Source organism: Propithecus coquereli, unplaced genomic scaffold, assembly GCF_000956105.1.
Source record: "Propithecus coquereli isolate 6110/MARCELLA unplaced genomic scaffold, Pcoq_1.0 Scaffold53, whole genome shotgun sequence".
Classification (NCBI taxonomy): domain Eukaryota; kingdom Metazoa; phylum Chordata; class Mammalia; order Primates; family Indriidae; genus Propithecus; species Propithecus coquereli.
In genome coordinates, this window is record NW_012151174.1 from 2,141,265 (window position 1) to 2,168,285 (window position 27,021).

At 54.7% G+C, this 27,021-nt stretch overlaps 1 protein-coding gene across 1 annotated transcript in view; it reads right to left on the bottom strand.

Moving 5' to 3' along the window:
• Window positions 1–27,021, bottom strand: part of RYR1 (ryanodine receptor 1 (skeletal)) — a 133,021-nt gene that overhangs the window by 97,616 nt on the left and 8,384 nt on the right. Inside the window, exons 7-34 of the mRNA XM_012656979.1 lie at window positions 26,826–26,919; window positions 25,520–25,613; window positions 25,315–25,389; window positions 24,727–24,883; window positions 24,467–24,631; window positions 22,706–22,827; window positions 22,053–22,248; window positions 19,576–19,711; window positions 19,409–19,504; window positions 19,205–19,323; window positions 18,384–18,517; window positions 17,760–18,001; window positions 17,023–17,215; window positions 16,564–16,780; window positions 15,170–15,274; window positions 14,841–14,944; window positions 14,464–14,547; window positions 13,569–13,876; window positions 12,555–12,757; window positions 11,544–11,718; window positions 11,166–11,374; window positions 8,147–8,541; window positions 7,042–7,174; window positions 6,075–6,235; window positions 5,377–5,542; window positions 3,313–3,399; window positions 2,903–3,129; window positions 1,236–1,848 (exon numbers count right to left, since the gene is read on the bottom strand). Of these exons, the coding sequence (XP_012512433.1) occupies window positions 1,236–1,848; window positions 2,903–3,129; window positions 3,313–3,399; window positions 5,377–5,542; window positions 6,075–6,235; window positions 7,042–7,174; window positions 8,147–8,541; window positions 11,166–11,374; window positions 11,544–11,718; window positions 12,555–12,757; window positions 13,569–13,876; window positions 14,464–14,547; window positions 14,841–14,944; window positions 15,170–15,274; window positions 16,564–16,780; window positions 17,023–17,215; window positions 17,760–18,001; window positions 18,384–18,517; window positions 19,205–19,323; window positions 19,409–19,504; window positions 19,576–19,711; window positions 22,053–22,248; window positions 22,706–22,827; window positions 24,467–24,631; window positions 24,727–24,883; window positions 25,315–25,389; window positions 25,520–25,613; window positions 26,826–26,919 (5,010 nt within the window). The remainder of the gene's footprint in view (window positions 1–1,235; window positions 1,849–2,902; window positions 3,130–3,312; window positions 3,400–5,376; window positions 5,543–6,074; window positions 6,236–7,041; window positions 7,175–8,146; window positions 8,542–11,165; window positions 11,375–11,543; window positions 11,719–12,554; window positions 12,758–13,568; window positions 13,877–14,463; window positions 14,548–14,840; window positions 14,945–15,169; window positions 15,275–16,563; window positions 16,781–17,022; window positions 17,216–17,759; window positions 18,002–18,383; window positions 18,518–19,204; window positions 19,324–19,408; window positions 19,505–19,575; window positions 19,712–22,052; window positions 22,249–22,705; window positions 22,828–24,466; window positions 24,632–24,726; window positions 24,884–25,314; window positions 25,390–25,519; window positions 25,614–26,825; window positions 26,920–27,021) is intronic.

Sequence of the window (27,021 nt, forward strand, 5' to 3'; positions counted from 1 at the left end):
GCCTGTATAGCTCCCGGCACACACCAGCTCTCAGTCAGTACAATGGAGATACTAACAGATGGAAGCAGAAAGGTAGATGAAAGGGAAGAACAGTGGGGAGAGAGACAGACGGATGAGTAGAGGGAGGACTGGGTGGCTGGCTGGACGAATTGATACATGGAATGGTAGAGGTTTGAAGGGGAGAGGAATGAATGGGTAGATCATGGTGGAGAGATGAAGGAAATGGTGCTGGAAGAGATGTGGGTGGACGGATAACAGAAGGACAAATGATGTATAGGTAGGTGGTGGGTAGACGGATGGGTTGATAGAAGCATGAGCAAGTAAATGAGCGTATGCATAAATACATAGATAAATGATTAAATAGCCATTGGGGTGGGGTGGGGGAATGGTTGGCTGCATGGCTGGAAAGACTTGTGCATGAAAAGTTGCATAGGTGGCTGTACGGATGAATGGTTAGATGGGCATGCGAATAGAAGGGTACGTGAAACAAGGGATGGATAGAAGGATGGGGAATGGATGGATGGGTGGATGAAGGGGTGTATAGATGGCTGGACGGATTGGTGGGTAGGTGGATGGGTGTATATACATATGGATGGAGAGATGCACGGATGATGAAAAGGTAGGTGGAAAATGGAGGAATGGGTGGATCTGTGGATGGGTGTATGGACGGATGCACAGGTAGAAAGATGATTATTAGATGTATGGAAGGAAAGAGAGATCAATCAATAAATGAGCAGGTGGACAGATGAATAGGTGGAGTGGGGGATGGACTGATGTACGAATGAATGGAAGGATGGGGGCAAACAGACTGAAAGTTGCATGGATGGATATGTGAATGCATGGATGGGTATGTGGGTGGAGAACAGATGGACAGAAAGGTGGATGGGCCTGTCGATGGAGGATAAGGATGTATACGAATGAAGGGATGATGGATGGTTGGAAAGGTGGGTGGAGAGTGAACGAAGCTACGGGTGGACGAATTCCGGCTAGTTGGATAGATGAACGGGATGAAGGAGGAAGGGATGAATAAACATGAATAGATGACAGATGAACGGATGGAAGGAAGGTGAATGAAGGATGGGCAGATGGAAGGATAAACTGAAAGGTGCTGGATGCACGGAGGAGAGATGAGTGGGTGGCTGGATGCGTAAGCGGGAGGGGGATTGATGTATGCACGTTTGGATTATTCGGAATGCGGAAGAACAGGACAGAGGGAGGCAGGAGGAAGCCATTACCAGCAGCGTGGACACGAGCTTGAGCACGGGCACGAACTGGAACTCCACAGAGCCCCCGACTGGGTCGCGTGCGTGCTGCCCACCGTCCCGCACCGCCTCCCCCAGCATTCTCAGGGCCTTGTCCCGCAGGGCCTCCAGAGGGATGGCGGGGCTGAGGCGGGCGGGGGCTTCTGTTGCCCCAGCAGCTGGCAGGGCGGCCACGAAGCAGGGGGGTGAGAAATGGTGCGGGGGCCTGAGCGAGGTGGTGACTCCAACGCCAGGCAGGCCATGGTGGCGGGGACCATTTTCCGCGCTTCTGCCGGGCGGGAAGAGTGTGATGGAGCGGGTCTCCTCCGTGAGCGGCACGATGTATTCCGAGAGCATGGAGCGGCGGCTGCGGCAGGCGCTTTCGAGGTGGATGCTGATGAGGAGGTCGTAGTAGCCTGCGCGCAGCGGGCCAGGCAGGTGCGCGTCCTCCAGGGCGTGCAGCAGCTGCGCCTGGTCCACGTGGCTGCACAGAGCGTGCGCCACGCGGTTGTTACCCAGGGCGCACACGGCGCGGTAGAGGCGGAGGGTGTGCGAGTGGAAGCGCTGCAGGTCCAGGCGCTCCGACAGCTCCAGGATGTCCATGCACCTGGGGACAGACACAGACCACAGAGTGGGTGCTGGTGGCTCCAGCAGGGAATCCCAGGGTCCTGCCCAGTCAGGCTCTGTGAGGTGGAGCTGGGTGACTTAGGACCCGTCCAATAGTTCTGTAAGTCCCTAAGGGCTCTGGGGCCCCTGGGATGGTCTGGGACTCTGGGGGTATCTGAGAGTCCACAGAGAACATCTGATGACCCTGAGAGGTGTCTGGGACCCCCATATTGGGTTTGAACCATCTGTGGCAGGACTGAGTAACCGTGGTTATGTTTGAACACCACGAGAATGGAAACTCCAGCCAGGCAGGTTGTTTCTGCCTGTTTTGTTTTTGGTTTTGTTTGTTATATTTGCAGCACCTAAAATAGGAGCTCAGTAAATATCTGTTAAATGAATAAATTAATAAATGGATGTGCCTGAGTCCCCTTGGACATGTCTGAGCACCCCGAGTTACATGTGAGCATTACTGAAGTGTCACTTCACAGGGCTCAGTGTTTCTGGCCTAGAATTCTGGTGAACACACAGGAGGAGCCCAGAGGTGTTTGTCAAATGAATGAACAAAGGAAAGAATGAGGCACGTCAGAAGCCTCCAGGGGTGAGTCTGGGATCCCTGGCCATGTTCAGAGTGCTTAAGAGTATTCCTGCCATCCATGTGGACACATGTGTCGCGCTGGGTGTGTCTGAGTTCCCCGGAGTGGGTATGAAATCTCCCTGGGTATGCCAGGGAGACCCCAGGGTGTATCCAAGCCTCTCTCTGAGTAATGTCCAGGGCCCCCGGTGTGTTATCGGGGCTCCCTGAGATGTGTTTGGGGTCCTGTGAGGTGGGTCTGGGCCCCTGGGGTGTTGTCTGGGGGTCCCTGAGGTGGGTCTGTGGTCCACTGAGGTGGGTAGGTCTGGGGGTGTCTGGGCTGAGTCCCCTGAGGTAGGTCTGGGTCCTCCTGGGGTGCTGTCTGGAGTCCCAGGGCTGTGGGGGGATAGGCACTGAGTTGGATCCGGACCCCAGAGGGCTTGCAGCGCCCGCCCCACCCCCACACAGCTGGGTGGGCCCTGACCGGTTCTCCTCGGGGATGTGCAGCGCCATCATGGTCAGCGGCTCCTGGCACTGCACGGCCCAGCCGAGCCGCTCGCCAGCGCGCCGCGTCTCCACCTGCAGGAAGTGGTTGGGCATGCGGCTCCAGGACACGGGCATCAGCATCTGCATCTCCAGCCTCGGTGGGCACTGCGGGGCTGGGTTCTTGCGCTCGCTCAGGAACATGGCGGCTGACAATGGCATGATGTTCTGGGGGCACAGAGGCACGCATGGGTCAGGATTCCCAGACCTCCCTGTCTCACCACTCAGCTTCCAGGGAGACCTCCGGGATTGCCCACTTCCCTTCAGCCACTCCACCAGCCCGACCTCCCCACCCCCTACCTCATCCACCTCAGCCTGTCCCCGTGAGTGTTCCCATCACTGCGTTCTTACCTTCTGCTTCCCCAACTCAAACTGGATGACGTTCTGGTGGGTGGGCAGGACAAAGACGGCAGGAAATAGCTTCGTGTTGGGTTCCACCTGGAAGGGAAGAAGAGGGCAAGGTGAGGAAGAGGATGGGCTGGAAGCGGTGTTGACTCTGGACCTCAAACTCTGGGGCCAATCTGCAGACCCACACTTGGGCATTAGAGGCTCCACAATGGCTCTGAGGTCACCCTTGGGCTGGTCCAGCCAGGCCAACCTCCTCCAGCTCCCCCAGGACAACCTGTCATCTGGGTCTCATCATGCCCCGACCCGGCATGCCCTTCCCATTTCTCTCCCAAACATATTCTCTCTTCAAATCCCAGAAAGTGTCCTCGGGCTGCCTGCCTTCCCTCCGATCTTCCCCGTGGAACCCACCCAGTCAGCCTCTGCTACCACAAACACCGTCTCTGAAGCAGGCTTGCCCAAACCAAACCTGAATCTAATCGCACCTCTGGACCCAACTCCCAATTTACAGGAAATACAGGGGACAGAGGAAAATGTAAAACGACAGCACAGGAAGGCATCGGCCAGACCCAGACTATGGAAAACTCTACCAGCACTCTCCAGATGTTAATGTGCACACGAATTCCCTGGGATCTTGTTAAAATATAGGTTCTGATTCAGCAGGTGTTGGGGGGACCTGAGATTCTGCATTTATTTAACTTATTTTTTGAGATGGGGTCTCGCTCTTTCATCCCTGGTAGGATGCAATGGCTTCATCACAGCTCACTGCAACCTCAAACTTCTGGGCTCAAGCGATCCTCCTGCCTCAGCCTCCCGAGTAGCTGGGACTACAGGCATGCGCCACTACACCCGGCTGATTTTTCTATTTTTTGTAGAGATGGGGATCTCACTCGTGCTTAGGCTGGTCTCGAACTCCGGGCCTGTAGCGATCCTCCCGCCTCGGCCTCCCAAAGTACTGGGATTACAGGCGTGAGCCACCTCGCCCGGCCAGGTTCTGCATTTCTAACAAGCTCCCAGGTGATGCTAATGCTGCTGGTTCAGGGCGTGCACTTTGAGGAGCAAAGAGCTACAGGACACACAGCCTGGCTCTTTCAACGAATATATTTCAAGGGGAAAAAAGAGGTGGAGGGGAAACCTATGTAGGAAAAGAGACTCGAGAGACATAGCACCCAATTAAAGTATATGCCCTTACTTAGATTCTGATTCAAACAAAGGAACAATAAAAAGACATTTTTGAGACAACCAGAGAATTTTGAACAAGGACTGGATATTTGATATTTGGTAACTATTGAGGTTTTTTTTTTTAAGGTAATAGTGACATTGTGGTTGTGCTTTTTAAAATAATCCTTATCTTTTAAAGATATATACTGAAAAGAGATAAAACCATATGATGTTTGCAATTTCCTTCAAAATCACGCAGTGGGTATGGAAGGGAAGGAAGCATAAAGATGAAACAAGACCAGCTGGGGTGGGTGACAGTTGGTGCTATGTCGTGGGGGCTTGGCAGTTCATTCTGCTATTCCATTCTTGCACAGTTTTAAAATTCACCATTTAAAAGAAAGTTTTACAAAACCCACCTTAGATGGATTGATGGATTGATGGATAAATATGTGATAAAGCCACTGCAATAAAATGATGGTAGATTCTTGGTGGTGGGTAGACGGGCATTTGCTATACAATTCCTTCAATTTTGCTGTATGCTTGAAATTTTTCATAATAAAATATTGCAAAAGAAAAGATCACCTTAGGATCCTGGCCCATTCTAGGGTGTTCCCTGGTTAGTGGAAAGGTGGTGACTGGTGTCACCCAGCACAAGAGGGAATAGGGACCTCTCTCCAAGGTCAGGGCTGAGCTCTGTCTCCTCCATTCTAGGCTCCAGTTTAACGGAAGTCTCAATGAGGCAGGGACCTGGTCTCAGGGTCTCAGGCTCCCAGGGACCTCCCGAGGAGAGACTAGGAGCTGGTTTTGTTCTGTCTTTCTGGAATCTGGCCTCAGGGGCAGTCTGGAAGGTTGTTCCCAGATGCTGGGACATGACGATGCTATTGCAAAGTTGCTGTGGGCTGGGCTTACCTGGAAAAAGGTGTTGCTCTCTTTGCCATTGCCTGTAAAGGTCATTAAGCCAGTGGCCAGGTCCACCAGGCAGCCAATGACAAGGTCCGAGTGGCTGATCCGGCCTTGCTGCCCGGGGCTCACGAAGTCCCCGCCCCACACCATGTAGCAGTTGCTGCACTTGAGGCTGGAGGATACAGGAGCGGTCACTGCGTGGATCCTCAGCTGAGGCGCTCTGGACCCTGGACTCCCCCTTCCCTGGACTCCCAGGACACCACAGTGACCTCAGAGCCCCATCCCCAAGCGCCCGCCGCCTGCAGACCTGATGGCTGAAACTCCTCACCCCAGACCCTGAGCTCCTCAGAACTAGGTTCTTAGAGGCTGGTGGGGGGTCCCCGAGGGAGGAGAAGGAAGGGGAGCAGGAGGAGCGAGGTTATGTGGAAGGAGGAGGCGAGATGAAACAGGAGAAGAAAGCAGAAAATGGAAAAGAAGAAATGGAGAAAGAGGAAGAGGAGAAGAAAGATGCCGGAACAGGAGCAAAAAAGGAGGAAGAGGAGGGAAGCTTCTGAGCCGGGTGCCTGGCACTCCAGAGCTTCCCTCGCTCCAGAAGGTCCCTGGGTCCCACAACCAGGCAGCCGCAGAGCTGGGGTCAGGAGCTTCTGCCCCTCGTGTCCCCCAATCTCCTACCCCCACAGGACCCACCCGCCCCACCCTGGCACCTGCTGTGGACGTTGCCTTGTTCGTCCCCCATGGTCACCGTCACTGCTCGGACCTTGCTGAGGTCGAAGTTCATGTCGTGCTGATGGTAGTCGGGGGTGACCCAGCCCACCCACACGCAGCTGGGCTCCTGGCCAGCAAAGACCCTCACGGAGTAATAGTACTGGGGACACAAAGGGGGCACCCAGTGGTCAGTCGGGAAGACTGGGGACTCGGGTTTCCTGGGACTCTAAGTTGGTTTCCCTGGATTGTCAGGGTCTTGTGGGAGTTTAATAAGAAGTTGCTGGATTTGAGAATCACCCCCCTGGCAACTGGGTGTCTGTCTCTCTGTTTCTGTGTCTGCAGATGCATTTCTAGATTCAGGAACCCTTTGGGAACGTTTTGTGCTCCCCCCACATTTGGGTTCGTCCCCAGGGTAGAGCAAACTAATAAATAAATAATAGCTCACAGACAGCACTGGCTGTTCTCAGGTTTTACACACATTGACCCACTTCATCCGCGCGACCACCACTGATGGAAAAACCATAGTGTTTCCATGGAAGGGAAGGCGCAGAGGGGGGAGGTGACTGGCCCAGGGGGCACCTCAGTGGCCCGTGAGCCTAACCACCGGGCTGTCTCCTAAAATACTTTAGATTTGGGGAATGCCAAGACTATATTGGGATAATTATGAATTTTTGTCCCTAGGAATATATTAGTTATTAAATTTGGGGTATTGCGTTTATATGGGTGAGCCCCAGTGTTAGGGTCCCCTGGATTCTGGGATCCCTGGGAGTTACATCATGGTGCCTCATAGCTGCACTGTGCTCCCTGCCATTTTTAGGCCCTAGCTATTCAGGCTCAAAGGATTAAATCAGCGTGTGCTGTATTTCGTGAGTCTCTGCTGTATACTGGGGTACCCCCACGTATGGGCAGCACTAAACTGGGAAGTCTCGGAGTTCCCATGCTGGCGGGAGGGGTCCCGGTTCACACCGTGGTGGTGTTGAGGATGATCTCGGGGTCATCGCGGTTGTCAGCGGGCACCACGTCTCGAGGGAGCCGGGGCAGAGTGGGAGTGGCTGGTGGTTGGGTCATCATGGCGACCTTCTTGGCCTTGAATAAGAAGCTGGCAGTGGGAGGAGCAGTGCCCTGAGAACCAGCTCTGAAGCCCGGCCCCAGCCCTCCCACCGCACCATTCCTGCCCCACATCGGCCTAAATGCGCCCACTTCCGGCGTGCCAGGCCTTGCCTCTGGAGGGCTGCACTTCCCGCCCACGCCAGCCTGGCCTGCTCTGGGGGTGCTGCGCCCTGCGCTTGTGGGTGCTGGGCCCCCCAAGCTTAAAGATGCCTTGTGGGAATATGGGGGTCCCTTTTGGGGCATGCAGTGGTCCCCTAAGTTGGCATTTCTCATATGCATTTCTCATAAGGGTGCTAAACACATTGGGGAAGGGACAAGTCTTCCTTGTGTGGCACTGTCTGGTGAGCTGCAAGGCATGTGGCACCCTGGGGACCCTCCTCCCCCACCCCAGCAGCAGCATCTCCTCCCAAACTGCAATAACCAGCAGAGCTCTGTCATTTCCAAACACCCCCCAAGAGACACCAAACTCCATCCCATCGGAAACCACAGGAGGGAAAAGCAGACCTAGTTTCAGTTCAACACCTGCTGAGAGTCTCCCTTGAAGTTAGTTTTTGGGGAGTACATTTGAGACACAGAAAGGACCCCAAGGTAGACCAGTTGGTGTTCACTGGGATACCCTGGAGTAAAGTGAACCCTCCCAGATGCTGAGGGCTCCTTAGTGTCCATGGACAACGAAGTCCATTGGGTGAAGCCCTTTGGGCCCCCCAGGTACGCAAGGATAGTAGAATTCTCCATACATATAGTAGGGCACCCCAATTTTACATTCCCAGGGAAGTTAGAGCATCTCAGGAACATCATGGGGTTCACTTGAGACATGATAGGATCCCTCAGTATTCTGACTCCACTTAGCTTATGTGGAGCCTCTTTGGGGTACAATGGGGGGGTTCTCGTTATTGAGGTTGCCTAATTGGGGGCGTCAAGACAGACTCCAAACCCCACTCTGGGCCCAGCCTTGACTTACCCTCTCTTCTTGTTCTTCTCCGTGGTAGCGTCCTTCTCGTTCTCCGCCCGGACAGGCGGGGCCTCTCCCCCAGCCTGGGGGGTGCCCCCGGGCGCCCCCTCCTTGGCAGTTCCCTCCTTGCCGCCCTCAGCCTCACCCCAGCGCCCAGCAGAGCGGCGCAGGTTTTCGTAGTCGGGGTCAGGCTCTGCCGCTCGGGCCTCGTCCTCCGCGGGCGGCTGCAGGCCGGGGGGCGCCAGAGGCGTGGCCCCCGCGGTGCAGCGGAAGTGCTGGTGGAACTGGACGGGGAGGCTCAGCCGCAGGAAGAGCATCTCCACCAGGCTGTTCTGGGAGCCCCAGGTGCGGTGGGTCAGGCGCAGGCAGGGGGGCGTGTCCACAGTGCCGTCCACGCGGGCCACCTGGGGGGGGGGCAAAAGCCACTGAGCTGGGCAGGTGGACTAGGCCAGGCCATGGGTCCTAAACCTGTTACACGTGTAGGCCTTAGAGCACCTCTGTGAGAATTAGTCAAAGACGCCCCCTCCTCTGGGCAGATGAAGCTCTCGGTGGGGCACACACAGATTGGCTGTGGGGCGCTTTCAGCTCCTGTCAACCTTTGTCTGGGGCCGCGTGCAGCGGCAGCTCTGATTATACGCTGGAATCACATGGGGGAACTTCCAGAACCTACCTACATCCATCCGCCCATCCATTCCGCAAATATTTACTGAGCACTTGCTGTGTGCCGGGCACCGTTCTAGGTGAACAGAACAAAGACCCCGCCCTCCTGGTCTCTCGGGGACACCCCTGGGGGAGAGCAGCTCGGTAGGATCAGAGTTTCGCAAGGGCTCCCCCAGGGAATTCTTATTAATTTCACTGTATGTGGAAACTGAACACTCAGAAATGTGGACGCATCATAAGTGCACAACACCCAGATGGAGAAACGCAACGTGACCAAGGCCCCAAGAGCCTCCTTGGTGGCCTCTGTTAGTCACTGCCCTTCTCAAAGATAGCGAGGGATTCCGACAAGGGAAATGCACCAGCCCGGCCAAAGTCAGGGGCCGGAGCTGCGACAGGGACAGACGCCTGTCCTGTGCACTGCAGAGACGAACTCTCCAAAGTCTAAACAAGGGAACGAGTCCCCTTTGATGCCCCTCTGCCAGCCAACCTCATCAAGGACCGCTGCTGAGACGAACCCACGTACTCCTCACCCGTAATGAATTTGCTCCAAACTGTGCGCACAGATTCCCTGCTCCCAGGCTCTGAAGGGTCTTCTTCTCTCCTCTCTCTCCCTTCTGTCTTATAAATACTGTTTTTTTCTTTATTCTTTGACAACAGTCTACTGACCGGTCTCCCTCCTGTGATTTGTGTGCAAAGTAGCGAACCATGTCTCTGAGTTATTCTTGCATGGTAACCAACTTCCTGAAATATTACAGCTCAGATCAGCTTTGCCTGTTCTCGAACTTTCTATGAATGGGATCCCACAGCAAGTACTCTTTTGTGTCTGGCTTCTTCCGTTTGACACTACTACATCTGAGATGCGTGCACGCGCTTGTGTGCGTTTCCGTTTATTCCTTCTCACTGCTCTGTACGGCACTCCGTGCCTTGGGTCCAGAACCTTACTTGGCAGGGCCAGGTGTCAGGAGCTCCCTGTCTACTCCGCCATCCTGTCCTGCCCTGGCCACCTCTTTTGTCCTTCTCCCTCCACTCTCGCCTCCTGTGACCCACTGCCAATAGGGACTTTTCCAAAACTCAACTCTCAACTGAATGTTCCCCTACTTAAAACTCTTCCCTTTTTGCATAGTCTTAAAATATCTCCCCACAAATCACTTGTAGTTACAGAGAGAAAAACAGGAACTTTATAGCAGAGAAACTTGGCTCAAATAGTCAATCAAATAGTTGAGTTAACAATCAGTATTCAGACGAAACGACACAGACCAAGCAGGACACAACCCCACGTCTGTGATATTCCTGCCAGATATGTGTGGTATGAACCTAAGTATGAGGAAACAATAGGCAAACCCAAATGAGGGACATTCTACAAGACAACCAGCCAGTATTCTCCAAAATGTCAATGTTAGGAAAGACAAAGAGACTCAGGAACATTCTGCAGGGAGACCAAAGAGACGTAACAACTCAATGCAACATGTAATCCTGGATTGGATTCTGGACCAGAAAAAATGGGACATTTTTGCCACAATTGACAAAATTTGAATATAGACTGTGGATTAGGTAGTAGTAAATATCAATGTTTAATTTCCTGATTTTCATAACTGTACTGAAGTTCTGTTAGAACATGGAAGAAAGGCACATTGAAGTATTTAGAGGTAAAGAGGCACTCTGTCTCCAGCCTAGTCTCAAGTGACTTAGAGAGAGAGAGAGAACGTGTGGCCATGGATGGGAACACTATGTACCATAGGCTTAGGAAGAGACAGTCACATGCCCAAGGTCACACAGCAGGTGAGAGGCCAACTCCAGGTCCGTCTTCTTCTAAAGTGCCAGCTGAAGCCCAGCCATGGGGAGTTCAAGTTCTTCCCGTACTGAGAAGAAGATCACTTTAGTCTATGTAGGGTATGTGTGATCAGGGTCTGACTCTGAGTTTAACTTTGGGAAGGAAAAGACACTGAAATCTAAATATTAAGATGCTTAGATTGATGAAGAGCTACTAAAAACAAACTCAAGAAAAAAACAACTAAAAACCAACACACAGATAACAATTAGTAAGGAAGGTGTCAAAATGTACCCAGGGGTTTCTATTTCTTTAAACCTTGTTCTAGGATCAGATATCTGTAAGGACTAAATATTTCCACTGGGGTCGTTTAATCTGACTTCTCTTTTCTCTCCTCGCCTATTTTATAGGTGACACACCTGGAGCTCGGGAAGGTTGTGATTTGCCAAAGTTGTACGCGAAAGGGCAGCCCCGGGAGCCTGGTGTCCTGACGTCCCTTATGCGCTAACATAGAAGGAAGGAGGGACTCAGGGAAGGGAACTGTGGGAAGAACGAGCTTTGGAGGCAGATCAGAAGGTACTGAGCGGAGCTGGCCCTCACCTCATAGTGGGGGTGTTCAGGGGGCACAGCCTCAAATTGGGGAAGGCTCTTGCTGAACCAGGTGGTGACCGGACGCTGCATGTTGATGGCAAATGGCTCAAAGCCCTCCTGGAGGCCACAGATGGCAAAGAACCGCAAGGAGCTCACGTCCTGGCCCAGGTTCAGGTGACCGACCTGGCCGGGTCCCAAGCTGCAGACGGGCAGGAAGCCTGGTGGGAGGGGATGGATGGGCAGGGGTGAGGGCAGGTGGGCAGGGCAGGGGCAGCGGGAGAGGAGGAACCGTGGAAGGGATGGGAGAGCTAGAGGCAGACGGGCAGTGCAGGGTCAGGTGACAGGGAGGAGAACCAGAGGGGCACGTGCAGGGGTCTCAGCCCTCACCGTCCCCAATCTCAATGTCCCGGAAAGCTGTTTCAGAGCCTGAGTCAGACATGAGGACCTCGCCATTGAGAGTGAAGATAATGGTGTTCTCTGTGAGGTCGATCATACAGCCGACGACATCACCCGACTGCCAGGGGCGCCCGAACGGTTCACTGCCCAGGTGCCAGCGCTGGCCCTGTGGGGAGCCAGGGAAGACAGAGACACACAGAGAAATGGAGAGATGAGGAGGCAGGAAGAGAGAGACATGGGAAGACATACATGTGAAACATCAGGTTCAGGGCATGTGGGACAGAAGAGGGGCCACCCCACAGTGTCCCCATCTTTCCCCACATTTGCATCCACGATCCCTGAAATTTCCCTCCCCACTAAATCTCTGTCTTATGCCTTCTGCCTGGGTTCTCTGCTGTTGCCATGGCTGAGGTTATGCAGACCACCAAAGTGGTAGTGGGGGGCTGGGGACAACAGAAAGTGGAGGAATGGAAAGGAAACATGAACCTGTCAATGTCCCCTATACAGACCCCTATATGTCTACAGAATAGACGGGTAGATAATGAGATGGATGGATGAGAATTTGGGTATACGGCTGGATGGCAAAATGCATGGAAAGTTGAGAGTCTATGTGGGTTGATGCAGGGAAGGAAGAAAGTGTATGTAGGTGCAAAGATAGACAAATGGCTGGCTGGCTGGATGGATGGTTGATTGGGTGGATTGTTGGATGGATGAATGATTGGATGGATGGATCAATGGTTGCATGGATACATGAATGGTTGGATGGATGGATGGATGGATGGATGGATGGTTGGTTGGATGGATTAATGGATGGATGGATGGTTGGATGGAGGGATGGGTGGATGGATAGATGGATGGATGGATGAGTGGTTGGGTAGATGGATGGATGCATAAGTGGTAGAGTAGATGTGGGGAGAGAGGACAGAGTGAGGCACAGGCTGGAGTGTATGAGCTGTGGGAGGGACCACAGGGCCTGGCAGTGGAGCCCAGGGAGGTACTCACGCGGTGCCCATTGAAGACATAGGCCAGCTCATCAGCTCCCAGCTCTACATCAGGCCTCAGCTCGGGCCTCGCCCAGCCCACTCGCATTTCACCCGTGGTGACTGCCTCGAACTCAAAGTACCAGCGGCCACTCTGCACTGCATAGGATTTCTCTGCCCGGAAGATGCGCACCCGATCCCATCGAGACTGGCTCTCCACCTGACCTACAAATGAGGCCAGGCAGAGTCAGAGAGGCCGGGCAGGGAGTGGATCCCAAGACATCAAGAATTTGGTGGGAGAGACCAGTGAAGGTAAAGGCTTTGGGGAACTATTGGAAGAGGGACAATTTCTTGGTGCTAGAGGAGTACTGGGGAACATTAGACTAATCAGAGAAAGGCAAGAGGGACACCACTGAGAGACCTGCATCTCTTTAGCAGTCAGAGTTCTCAGAGAGACTGACAGAGACACAGAGGGAGAAAGTCAAGTCAGTGACCTGGTTAGAGCTATGGTCTGAGGTTAAGGGTCAAGATTAAGGTCAATGTTTAGAATCAAGGGTTGAGAGAAAGATTAGGGGTCAGAGTCGGGGTCAGGGAGAGGATAGAAATTGGAACTGGGGCCAGGGTTTGAGCAACTGAGGGTTGGGAACCATGGCCAGGGTTAGGGATTAGGAGTCAGTGATAGGTCAGGGGTCAGGTTAGGGGTAGGGGATAGAGGTTCTGACTCCATGTTGTAGCTCCAGTCCAGAGATTAGGTTAGGAGTCAAAGCTGGAGGTCAGGGGTCAGGGTTAGTGCTCACTGGGCTCCTAGTCTGGCAGCTCAGGGTTGTAGCCACAGCCCAGACAGGCATTGAGTCAGGTCAAGGGCAGTGGTGAGTTCAGGGTCAGAGTTGGGGTTGAGATAAGGGTCAGGGTTCGGGGGAGGGGTCAGTTGGCTCAATGTTATAGATGTAGCCCATTCGGGGGCTGAGTCGGCTCAGAAATCAGGGGTCAGGGGCTGGGATGGGAGCCAAGGTTGGGGGCCAGGGTCGGCACTCACTGGGCTCCTGGTCAGGCGGCTCGATGTTGTAGCCGTAGCCCAGCAGGGTGCGCACGGCCTGGCAGAGGCTGTCCCGGTTGCTGCGCTTGGTGGCCTCGTCCAGTAGGCGGTAGGGCACGAGCCGAGGGTTCCGGCGTGCGGGGATGTCTTGCACGGCGCTGTAGCTCCAGCCCTGGCCCACGCGGTCCCGTGCCCACACGTTGTGTCCGTTTTCTGCCAGACGATCCACCAGTGTCGTCTGCGCTGGCGTCAGCCGCACGTGGCTCAGGTCCAGCGGAGCCGGCTTGTACCCGTTGCTCATCATATACCTGCAGGTGTGGCAGGGGGCCCGGCGGGATGCCGCCTGCACCTCTGCTTCTGGGCTCTGTGCTACGAGATCCCTGACTTCTGATCCTTGACCCCAAGATCCCAGGATCCTTAGCCCTGAGCTTTGGAATTTCTGACCTTCGATCTCTAATATCACCGCCCTATGACTTCCTAGAATAAGCTTTGAGATCCCTGACCTCTGAACTCAGGATCTGTGACCTCTCACCTATAATTTTAGGATCTCTCAAAACCCCAGAGACCTCTAGATTCTCCCCTTTTACCACTGACCTCTTGCCCCTAGCATGGAGATATGGCATCTGCTTTGTCTTCTTCCTGACTCCATGACAGCCCCTGGCCCTGGGTCCTGGCCTCACACCCACCCTCTCCCTGGAACTCCTAACTCCTCAATCCTGGACACTCACCTTTGACCCCAGAGCCCTGACCCCTGACCCTACGACCTTCACCCTAACCCACCACCCCTTTGTCTCTGACCTCAGCTTCCGCACAAGACCCATCGACCTCCCCAGCCCTCAGCACGGCGCCCCCAGCCCTGCAGCTCCCCCCGCAGGACCTGCCCGGCCATGCTCACGTCTTGGGGAGTTTTGTCTTCTTCAGGTTGTCTTCGGCCTTTTCGTCCGCCATGCCCACGTGGCAGCCCAGCGCCAGCAGGGTCCTGGGGGACAGGGGGACCAGGGGCGACAGGTCACATGCCTCGGAGCTCCCTGCCCCTGCTCCTCCCCTCAGCCCCCCCCCCAGCTCTGTCCACATCTCCTGCCATCTGGGGCCTGTCCCCGTCGCTCTGGGTCTTGGCCTCCGACTTTCTGATGTCTGTCTCTCGCTGTCTCTCTCCTTCTGCCTCTGTCTATCCGTTTCTGTGTCACGATTCCTGTCCCCCACCCCAAGCTTCTCTGTCTCTGTCTCCCTGCCCACAGGCAGTCAGCCAGCCCCCTCCCCTGCACCCCTCACTTGAGCGTCTCCCCCGACATCTGCAGGTTGTAATTCCTCTCGGGCTCCGGCAGGCTGTGGAAGTCCACAAGACATGGGTGCAGCCTCTTGTTGTCATCACGAACCTGGAAAAGCCCTGGGCTCAACTCTTCGGGTTCCCCTTCCCTTCCCCCAGCACGCCCAGACCGTGACCCCTGACCTCCAACCCCCAGTTCTGTCACCTGCAGCTCAAGGACCCCTGGTTCCCTGAAGTCCTTCCTCCCAACACCCTCCCCTCCCAGCCAGTGAGCCGTTCTCACTGGCCCACTGCGAGTCTAGCCTGCCTCCCTCCTGCTGCAGGCAGCCCTCACCGGGCCATAGGTCCAGCCCTGCTCGATGCGAGTCAGCGCCCAGAGCTCGTGGATGTTCTCTGCCAGCTTCTCCCGAATGCGCTCTAGATGGGGAGGCAGGACGATCTAGGGGCAGAGGGACATTCGTGAGGTCCCTGGACAGGCTCCGCCAGCACCCCCTTTTCTGATGCCCCCAGCCTTGCTCCCCAGCCCTCGCCCTGGCTCCGGGTTGATGAGAGAAGACTTAGCAGATGAGGGAGGATTTAGCATCTCCAGAATTAAGGAATTATCTGCCTCCCGCTGTGGACTGGGAGCTCCCTGAGGGCAGGGCCCAGGGCTGCCTCAGTCTCCACCGAGTCCCCAGCACTAGCCAGCCCGGAGCCAGCCCCAGCCCCAGAGGACAGGCTCGGAAAGCGCTCGCTGAGTGAGGGGAGGAGTCTCTGCCTTCTCTGAGTAATGAGAACCGTAACAACACCTAACTCGCAGCACCTACCTTGGAAGGATTCAGCGAAATCATTTGTGTAAACTACTAAATGTTACGAAGCTTCTATAAATGTCTGGCACACAGTAGGTGCCTAATAAATATCGGTGTTATTGGTGTTCTGCAGGCGAGAGATAACAATGGTTTGGACTGGGGTGGGCCGTGGGAGGAGAAAAGGGGGGTGGGAGGGGTGTCCAGGAGGCCGAGTGGACAGCTGGGGGCAGGGGAGGCATCCAGGGCTCTGGCCTGGGGACAGGGGCATGGGGAGGTCACCTCTGAGATAATATCAGAGCTGCCAGTAACTAGTAACTGTTTGGAGTGCCTACTATTTACCCAGGACTGCGTTAAGCTCTTCAAATACACTAATCCACCTAATCTTCCTAGTAATGCTATGGGACAGGTCACATTGTTACCCCCTTTGCCTCACAGATAAGGAAACTGAGGCACAGGGAGACAAAGTTCTGGCCCAAGATCACATGACCGGAAACCAAACCCTTGCTGTCAGGCTTTGAAACACAACACACACTCCTTCCTGTAGGGACGTGCTTGGCGGGTACGTGCAGCTCAGGTTGGGATATGAGCATGAGGGACCTGGCACAGAAGGGCTGCCCCCCAGATGGCAGTGGGTGGGACCACGGGCTTCGGAACCACATCCCTGGGTTCTGATCTGCTGTGTGATTTGCACACACTGCTTAACCTCTCTGGGCCTCGCTTTCCTCAACTGTAACTTGGGGGTAACAACAGTCCTGTCTTTATGGGGCAGTGGTGAGGACTCCCTGAAACTGGGACTCCGCCTTGACTTAATCCTTTGCCTCCTCTGTGCCTCAGTTTCTCCACCTGTTAAACAACGAGGTTCCCAGCTTCCCCCCAGCTCCCCACCTCTCTGACCCTAAGAGCCTGCCTCCCCAGAAGACGCTTGTAGGGCAGGCGGTACCTGGACGGTGTCCACAGGGCAGGGCACAAAGTCCGTGTGTGAGAGGCAGCGACTGGGGCCCACCAGGTGCGGCCCCCGGGGCCCCTCCCGCCGGTACTCCTTGATGGGTTCAAGATGGAGCCGCTCTCGCGGGAGCACAGCTTCGTGGCACGGGGCATAGCCAGGTGGCGGGAGGAACTTGAATTCACCATGGCGGCCACCGAGCAGGAACCGCACCCTGGGAGAAAGAGCGGGGATCAGGCCGGGGGAATTACAGGGGAGAGTCTGCGGTCGGTGGGGGGGGTGGTATGGGAGCAATCCTAGGTTCAATGGAAAGTTCTGGAAAGACCTGAGGTCACCAGTCAGTCTTGGAAGGCTGCTGGGTCCTGGCCTCATAGCAGGCGGTGGAGGGATTGGAGAAGCTGTTTGGGGTCAGTCCCAGGTCTGGGGCCTGGAAGTGGGGCAGGGAGAAGTCCTCACTTGACACCGGCCGAGAAGCTGACGACAGGGAAGAAGAGCCCGTTGAGGTTGAAGGCCTCGAAGACGCCCTGCACGGGACAGCCGTTGATGCGGAAGGAGATGGACGGCACGCTGAGGTCCAGGCAGCAGCTGACCACGTCCTCAGGGGCCAGGAGGTGCTGCCCTGGGGAAGTCACCGGGCGTGCCACGTGTCCTGCACCGGGGTCACCAAGGAAGGGTCAGAGGTCAGAGGTCCCATGGAACCAATGACATCAAGAGACAAGGGACAGATATTGGAGAATCCTTGTGGGGACTAGATCCTGGTGACCCTAAGGGCAAGTGTTCCCATGGATGGTCCTGCAGCTCAGAAATGAGGGGCAGAGGTCAGGGTTACCCTGAGGTTAGGGTCTCGAGTGCTGTGGGGTCAGAGATTAAAGTCCCCTGGAGTCAGGATTCTGGAACTTTTGGGGTCAGAAGTCAAAGACCAGAGGTCACAATAATCTGGGCAGTCCTCTGGGATCTCTAGGTTGAAAGGTCATACCTCCTCTGGGTCAGAGTTCTGGAGGTTATAAGGAAATAGATCAGGGCCGGGGTTCTGGAAGGTCTAGGGTTAGGGTCTTGGGAAATGAGGAATAAGAGGTCAAATTTGGCCTCTTCTGGGGGTCAGGATCCCAAGACCCTTGAAGTGTGTGGTCAGAGTCTTAGAAACTCAGGGGTTCACGGTCAGGGGTGAGGGTCCCCTGCAAGGGTCCGGGTACCTGTCCAGAGATGCAGCCCGTCAAAGCCGTAGGAGTAGAGGTCATCGCCGACCCCGTTGCCGCCCCAGCCCTCGCCGCCCCCGGGGTAGGGGCTGTAGCCCTCGGTGAGGGCCCAGCCCACCCGCAGGTGGGTAGCCTGAGCTGTCAGAAACGGAACCACCTCGTCCACCATCACCTCAAAGTACCATTTGCCGTACTGCGTGGAGCCCTCCGCTCGGCCCACAAAGATGTTGGGGCGGATGCTACAGGAGAGACGAGACGGGAGGGGGGTGAGGGGGATGGAGAGGAAAGCCGGGTTGGGGGGACAGAGACATCCAAAGACAGACGGAGAAGAGAGAGGTGGGAGAGAGACAGGGAGGAAGAGATGGAAGACAGGAAAAGACAAAAAGAGAAAACACAGAAAGGGGGTAGAGGGGAAGAAACAGACAGGCAGAGACGGAGCCAGGGAGAGGGGACCAGAGCCGTGGGGAGCCCAGGGGAGCAGGGCCTGTGTGGACATCTGCGAGGGCAAGGCGTAACCCTGGGTGGGAGGTGCGGGAAGGGACATCAGCTGGGCGTGGAGCCCCAGAGTCAGGGAGAGGACTGAGAGGTTTGAGTCCTAGGGTCAGGGGTCAGGGGCCGGACCTGGTGACATAGTTGATGAGGTCTGTCTGCAACAGAAGCTCCCGGCCAGGGAGCAAGTTCTCAGTAATGAGATCTTGGTTGGAGCGCACAGCCACGCCATTGCACACGCACAGGGAGCACAGCACGTCCAGGACCTGGAGGTCGAGGTCAGAGGTCAAGGGGTGTGGACAGGTCTATGAAGGACCAGGGAGGGAAGCCAGAAGGGAAGAACGGTGCATGGGGACGAGATATGGACATTTCGACTGAGAGAAGGAGGGGCGTGAAAGCGGAAGGTCGGGGATCACAGAGAAAGGTCAGGGGTCAAAGAGGAAGGTCTGGTGAGAGGCTGGGGAGTCACATAGGATGGGATAAGGCGTCAGCAATGTAAGAAAGGAGATGTTGGAGGAGCGAGGTAGGAGGGCAGAGGGCAGAGTGAAAGGGCCAGTGGGACACAGGAACCCAGGCGAGATTTTAGATTGGGGGGGGTTGCAAGCTCGTGTCTGCGGGGGCCAGGTAGGTAAGGTAACTGTGTGAAGTGGTTAGAACTAGTGCAGTAGGAGCTTGTGGGACTGTAGCAAACTGAAGAGTATATATGCAGCCCACTGAAAGGCTGTAAAATAGGAAAATTTTAAAAACATTTCAGAGATCCAACGAAGCACATCTGTGGCCCAGAATCAATGCAAGAGCCATGAGTTTGAGACCCGCGTGTCGAGACAGAAGCCAGTGGGAGGCAAGAGATGAGATGGAGGAGGGGAGGGAGGGAGTGAACAGAGTTCTGGGGCCCTGGGGAGAGGTCAGGATTCAGAATTCAGGGGACAAGAGGTCAGGGGTGAAGGGCCAACCTTGTGGTTCCTCCCATGCTTGTCCAGGAGGGAGATGATGGACTTGATGTGGTTCTCCTGGATGATGTTCAGGACCTCGGGACTCTCAATCAGGACACAGTACAGCACCTCCAGGATGCCTGCCCGGGCGCCAGCGTGAGAGGCGAGGTGGCCGTGGCCCTCCCCTCCCCGCCACCCCTGTCCCACTCTCCCAGGTTCTCCTACCAGACGAGGCCTCCAGCCGGTCCAGCTTGCTGACCAGCCAGTCCAAGTTCGTGGAGAAGAGGGCACAGTTGGTACGATTGCCGCGGATCAGAGAGGCTGAGGGTGGCAGAGGGGTCAGACCCAATGGGACTGGGATCTGGGGTGCTCTCAGGGCCGGGGCCGCTTACCCAGGAGTTCATAGAGTAGATTCACAATCTCCTTCCAGGACTCGGCTGCCTCCTCCCCCGCAAATTCAGCAAAGTGGGCAGCGGTGGTGTAGACATTTAGGCGGTCAATGCAATTCAGGACCAGGGAGAGCATCCCCTGGGGTGGGGAAAACAAGTCACTATGAATCCTGAATTGTCAAATACTGAACCACTGCTCCCAGGGCGACTACAGAGAGTTCTTCTGAGTCTCTGGTCACAGAATTTTTGTCAACCAATCTTTTTTTATGTGTTTCTGTCTAAAGACACTTATTTAATATACATTGTTGATTCATTAACATTAAATTCATGGCTAACAGCACCATAACTCATGCCTCATGGAGCTTATCTAAACATATTTTCTCAGTAAAGCGAATCACAGCCTCCTTGCACTTAGGAATGCTAGACAGCACTTCAGCACAACACTTGGGAGCCATTTGAAATAGTGAAATCCAAAAAAAGGACAAAAATTCATGAATTTTTGTACTAAATATGCTGCAAAAAGGACATTTGTTTACAGGAAGAGAGTTGTAACAGGAAGACAGAGATTGCCCTTGTTCAATCTCAGCTGATACCATGTTCATCAGACAACTCAAATTTTCCATTCCTCTGCTACACCCGTGCACAAATGACCACAAAAGTGCTACGAGTATTGATATCAGGGTTACAAATAAATTTTAGCGAGTAGGCAAATGTGCCGATATAAAATCCAAGAATAATGATGATCAAATGTATGTGGTTTAACAAACAGATCTAAAGAACACTGGTGTAACCATGATTTGGGGCAAGGAAGAAAACATTACCAGCCACTCAGAAGCCGTCTGGGTGCCCCCTGGTCACACAGCCCTCCTTGCTAGGAATAACCACTGTCATGACTTTTATAGAAAGCCCTTTCTTGCTTTTCTGTTTTTACCACTTATGTATGTATCAATGAACAGTCTAGGTGAGTTTTTCCTCCTTTTGAACTTGGGGTATACAGTAAGATTCTTTTGTATAATACAAGGATTATTTTGCTGAATACAGTTGACCCTCCACATTGGCAGGTTCCCATCCAAGGATTCGACCAACCAGATCAAAAATATTTGGAAAAAAAATGATTTAAAAAATACAAATTTAAAAATACACTAAAAAAACTATTTATATAGTATTTATATTGTATTAGGTATTATAAGTAATCTAGAGATGATTTAAAGTATGTAGAAGGATATGCACAGGTTGTATGCAAATACTTTGCCATTTAATATAAAGAACTTGAGCTCCTGCACATTTGGGTATTTGAGGGGGATCCTGGAACCAGTCCCCCCACCATACCAAGGGACAACCGTATTATGTTTTAAGATTCAAGCACGGTGTTGCATGTGGTGGTAGTTTGTTTTCATCTGCATTTTCACTGCTGAGTAGTATTCCATTGTACGAATATGCCACATTTATAGTTCCATTCTAGTGTTGGTGGACATTTGGGCTGTTTTCAGTTTTAGGCTATTACACATAGTGCTGCTATAACAACTGCATCTATATCCTGCGGCCCGAATCAGTAGTACGAGACTCACATCATGTCGAGAGCACGACCAAGTTGGAGTCACACAGACTGGCTCTGCCACTAACTAGTTGTGACTTTAGAAGACCTAACTGTCCTGTGGCTCCTAAAACCAAAGTCCTCACCACGGTCTGGCCCTTGTCACCTGTCTGTCCGCATCTCCTCCCACTCTTCCCCTAGCCACGCTACTTCCGTCACTGCCTTGCTGTTTCTGGCACATACCAAGCACAATCCCACCTCATGGCCTTTGCGCACCGCTCCCTCTCTGTTCAGGTTACCCTGCCTGAACGCTGAATTTTAAATTGCAAAACCCCAGCACTCCTTACACGTTCCCTGCTTCTTTTACTCCTTAGCACTTATCACCATCTAATATACCATATAATCTACCTATTTATTTCATTGATCATCTGTCTCCCCTGCCATGTCAACTCCATAAGGACAGAGATTTGTGTCCGTTTCATTCACAGCTGGCATCTGCTCCCTGTTGCCCGAAGACCTACCTCTGGCCCCGCCCTCGTACCCCACAGGCCCCGCCCCCACGGACACTGCCCTGAGTGGCAGCCGCACCCCGTCCATGCTCTGACTTCTCCCGCCCCGGACTCTCCTCCCCAGGCCTCGCCTTGGCCCTGAGCGCCACACGGACCCGCCCTCATCTCTCCAGTTCCATCCGTTTCTCAGCCCCACCCCCTGCTCGTTCAGGCGCCCTGCCCCTCCCTCGCAGGCCACGCCCACCAAAGCAAGCCCTCCCCTGGCCCCGCCTCCTACGATCCCAGAAGCCAAGGTCCTTCCTCGGCTCCTCCGCCTGCCCCGCCCTCTCTCAGACCCCCCATTCCCAGGTCCCTCAGGCCCTGCCCCCCCAGCGCCACGGCCCCGCCCATTGGCCCTGCCCCCTGTCCGCAGACCCCGCCCCTCGCTTTGGCCCCACCTCCTCCTGGAAGAGGCTCTGGCGGTTGCGCAGGCTGCGCAGCTTGCTCTGCTTCTCCTCGTGCTGCAGCTCCTCGGAGGGCGGCTCAAAGTAGACAATGAGGTCCTGCAGGCTCAGGATGACGCCCTCGATGGGCAGCGCCGTGCCAGCCGGCGTCCCCGAGCCCCGTGGCTTCCCGCTGAAGCTGTCCAGGCCCCTACGGGGACAGAGCAGCTGTCAGCCCAGGCTGAGAGCGCTGTCGCCACGCCACCCCGCAGGACTTCCACACTCGGGGAGACTGAGCCCCAGAGAGGGAAAGGCATTGGCGGGGGAGGGGGGATCACATGGTGGCCAAGGGCAGAGCTGGGACTGGGACTGCCCCTGTGTAAGCACAGGGACTCAGGGAAGCAGGAGTCAGGGCTGGGGAGGTCCAGGGTCAGGGTCTGGGTGTCAGGGGTGAAAGGTCGGTGTCAGGGGTGTAAAAGGCAGCTGATGATCAGGTTAAAGTTATGGTTGTCAAGGTCAGATTAAGGGTCAAGCCTGCAGAGGTGGGGAGTTTAGAGGTTAGGGGTCGTGTGTACGTTAGCGCTGTGCTGTCAAGCAGAGATGAGAGCGGTCGGGTGTATGAACGCCAGGAGCACGGGGGTCCCCTGGGCAGAGGGCAGGCCACCTACTTGATGAACTGGTTGTACAGGCCGGCAGTGCTGTGGATCATGCGGGCGGCCTGGGACTCCTCCTGCTGGCAGCGGGTAAGCGACAGTGCGTCGTCCATGTGGCCTTCCTGGTGCAACATGGCCTGGGAGTGGAGGGGACAGAGGTCAGGAGGGACCTCAGCAGGAGGACAGAGGTCACCAGCTGCCCAGGGCCATGCCCCCCAGACTTCTGCCCAGACTTTAGTCCCATAGCTGCCCCCGCTCCCCAGAATCTCTCTGCCAAGCCCCCATCTTTCTGTCCCTCACAGCTGTCTCCTCTGTCTTTCATTCTTTCTCTCTCCTCTCTGTCCCTCTCTCTCTGTTTCTGTCTGTCTTCGTCTCTCTGTCTCTGTCCACCTTGCCTGTCTCCAGGCCAGACGCTCTCCACCTGTACCTACTACTGACTTAGCATCTTCACCCGAGAAAGCTCTAACAGCACGCCAAACGGAGCATGTCCCAGACAGAATGCCTGACCACCTTTCGGTGAGGTGAGACCATCACGGCTGCCAGCTTCACCCCACGCTGACCTCCCCAGGACTTGGTCCAGTCCGCAGCTGGAAATACCATCCACCTGCTGGCGACTCCCACGTGTCCCTCTCTGGCCCAGGCCTGGTCTCTACATCCTCGGCTCATGTATCCACAGGCCCCACTTTTTGCAAATGAATATGTCCCTGGGCTTCCCACTCATCCACTCAGCAAGTCCTTAGCAAGTGGCTCTGTTCTAGGCATTGGGGGTAAAACCCAAGATCCCCGTCCTTCCGAGCTCACATTGACTGTCCCCTGACTCAGTTGATGGCACTTCCATCCTTCCAGTTGCACAGGGCAAAAATCATGCCACTATCCTCAGCCCCTCCCTCTCCCTCACCCCATAGTCAATCTGTTAGCAAATCCTGTTGGCTCCACCCTCAAAATCCAACGAGAATCTGTGACCTTTCCCCACTCCACAGTCCACACCCTGGCCCTGTCCCCTGCCATTTTCCGTTTGCAGCAGGCTCCTTGCTGGTCTCCCTGCTCCAGCTCTGTCCCCGCCCCCTAGTCTGTTCCCACAGGCAGCCTAGGGACTCTGCGACCCTGAGTCAGGTCAATTCCATGCCCTGCTCAACACTTTCTGGTGGCTCCATCTCACTCAGGATAAAAACAAGACCACCTGTTCTCATCCCCATCTCTGTCCTCGCCTCCCACTACTTGCCCCTTGCTCACCCTGCTCCAGCCACATTGGGTCTTCTTTCTCTTATTACAACAAGCCAAGCTCATGCCAACCTCAGGACCTTTGCACATGCTGTTCCCTCTGTCAAAAGTAGCTCTCCCATGCCTCAGTTGTAAAACTATGTATTCCTTAAAGGCAGTTTATTCACTATTTCTGAGTACTGAGAGGGCAGGGAACAGGTCTGTATATTTTTCTACACACACATCCAGAACAACTGGGGGTTTAATAATTGTTTGCTGAAAGTTATTCTCAGTGGATCACTGTCTTTTTCTCTCTGTCTGTGTCTCTCTGCCTCTATTTTTCTCTATGTTTCTGTTTCTATGTCTCTTTGTTTCTGCCTTTTCCTGTCTGTTTCTCTCTTTCTCTCCATGTATATATCCCTCTTTCTTTTTTCCTGTCTCTCTCAGTCTCAATTTCTCTCCCAGTCTCTGCCCTTCTCTCAGTCCCATCCTCAAACTCTCGAAGGCTCATGTGTGACCCCTCAGCACCCTTCCTGCAGCTGCCCGAACCCTCACACCTTCCCCTGCCAGGCCCACCTTCTTCTTGAGCACGCCGAGCCTCAGGGCCTTGGGGTCCGGGGCGGCATAGGTGAGCCACAGGCCCGAGGCCACGTGCTGCACGAAGCACAGCGACTCCCCGTACTTGATCTCAGGGGGGCCCATGCCCTCCACATCCCGCTTGGGGGCCATATCCAACTTTTCCTGCAGGGGAAGGGGACAGAGGTCAGCCCCTTCTGTCTGCAGAGTGCAGGCTGGGGCCGATGCAGGCGAGGGAGGACACCCCGAACCCTGCCGACCTTGGAGATGCGGAAGCAGAAGGAGGTGGCCTTGGTGTGGGCCTTGCTGGCGTCAACCACCACCAGGCCCTGGTCCTCACTGAGCGCCAGGTACCGCCCGGTGGTGACATGCCGGATCCGAAATGGCTGGCCCCAGCGAAGGTGGCTCCCACTCCAGCTGTGGAGGGTGAGGGCGAGGGGAGTCAGAGGACCCCCAGTCCTCCCATGGGTACCACAGTCTTGGTCCAGGCCCCCAAACCTTCCTCGTGACCCCCAAATACACTCCTCCCTCAGGAACCCCAATCCTCTCTCAGGCCCTCACAGCTTCCACAGGGCTCCCCAGATGTCTCCAGCACCCCCAGTTTTTCCAGACCCCTAAACTCCCCCCAATTTTACTCAGGACCCCTGATCATCTCTCCCTCAGAAACACCCCCTCCCCACCAACTGCCACATCCTTTGCCTCCAGAACTCCAGGGTCCCTTAGGACCTTCCTCTTTCTTGGGGTTCCGGGACTTTCCCTCAAGACCCTCTGATCTCTTCCTCAGATCTTCCTCCCAGACCCCGGAGGCCCGAGCCCTGCCCCAGGTCTCCTCTCTCCCTCACGCCCACCTGATTCTCAGCGGCTCCAGCCTCCAGAGGGAGCGGGCGTGGGTGCACACAGCTCCACCCTCGTAGTAGACAAGTCTGGGGACACAGGAGAGAGTGGGTCAGGGTTCAGCCCCCCAGAATCTGGTCCCTAACCCGACTCATAAAGTCCCAGCCCCACCCCCACCTCTATCCCTAGACCCCAGGCTCTCCGGTCCCCAGCCCGAACCTGCGCTGGTCATCACTGTCCGCAGGGGAAATGGTCAGACACTCATCCATGTGACCGTGGAAGAGGCGGAGGACGTGGCCCCCTGTCACGTAGCCTGGAGAGGAGCAAGGCGGTCACTATGAGGCTGGAGCCCCAGGAAGGCCCAGGGGCTGAGGTGGAATCGGGGGTTCTCCTCCTCCCCTGTGGGAGGCTGGGGCTGGATTTTGGGGTTTGCAGTTGGAGATCTGAGTTTCGGGGCATGAGTTTCAGGGTCTGAGATATGAGCCAAGTCTGAGGCTTCAAGTGGGGATATAAGATTTAGGGCCTGAAGTTGGGGATCTGGGTATGCAGGGCTGAGGTTGGGGGTTTGTGGGCCTGTGGTTTAAGGTTCCGAGTTTGGATTTTTGAGGTTGGGGTCAGAGTGTGTGGTCAGAGGTTTAGGTCTAATGTTCACTGGAGTTGGGGTCTGAGTTCCAGGACTTGAGGTTTGGGATCTGGGTTTAGAGGAGTGATGGTTGGGTCTGAGGTTGGATTCTGGGGTCAGGGCCTGAATTCTGATTATTGATTTTGGAGGTCGGAAGCTGGAATCTGAGGTTTGGGGGTCTGGGGTTATAATCTTATGGTTATTGTTTGGAAGTCTGAGCTTGGGGTACGAGTTAGGTGAGATCTAAGCTTTGTAGTTAGAAGTTAATGGGTCTGAGATCAAACACTGTCTGAGGTTTGAGTCTCAATTTGGGTCTGATTTAGGACCAGAAGTTTTGGGTGTGAGAGTTGGGGTCAGAGTTTTGGGGTCATGCTTTGGAGTCTTAGCATGGGGATCTGAACTGGGAATTTGATTTCGGGGGTTTCATTTTTTTGAGATTTGAAGTTAAATTTTGGAAGTCTGAGGCTGATGGGCTGAAGTTTGGGGTCTGAATTAGGGGTCCTGGTTTGGGGACCTGAGGTTTTAATTTGGGGATCTGGTCTTGGGAGTCTGAGGTCTCAGTCTGTGCTTATTGTCTGAGGTGTAAACTCTAAATTTAATGTTCTAAGCTTTGGATCTGAGTTTAGGGGTCTGACCTCTAGGATCTGAGCTTGACATGTGAGATTTTGGGACTTAATACTTTGGTGTCTGAGTCTGGGAGTCTGATATTGGGTTTTGGGCTTGGAGGTCTGAGCTCTGGGGTTCTGGATTTGGGGTCAGTTGGAGATCTTAGTGTGAGGGCCCTAATTTGGAGATCTAGGTTTGGGATCTAAGGTTCCAAGGCTCAGTTCGGGCAAGCCTGAGAGGAACATTCAGGGTCTGTTTGGGGGTCTCAGCTTAGGCAGCAAAAGTCTGGGCCCTCACCCTCTTCGCAGCGAGAGCAGATGGGGTTCATGTTCCACAGTGTCTGCATGAAGGAGGCATCGACCTGGAGCTCCCCGCTGGCTGTCGACAGGTGCTGGGGGCAGGTGGGATGTGGTGGTCAGAGACCATTGGGAGGGGGGAGGGGTAGGCAAGAGTCCCAGAATTGGAGGCCAGAAATCAGAGGTGGATGCCAGGA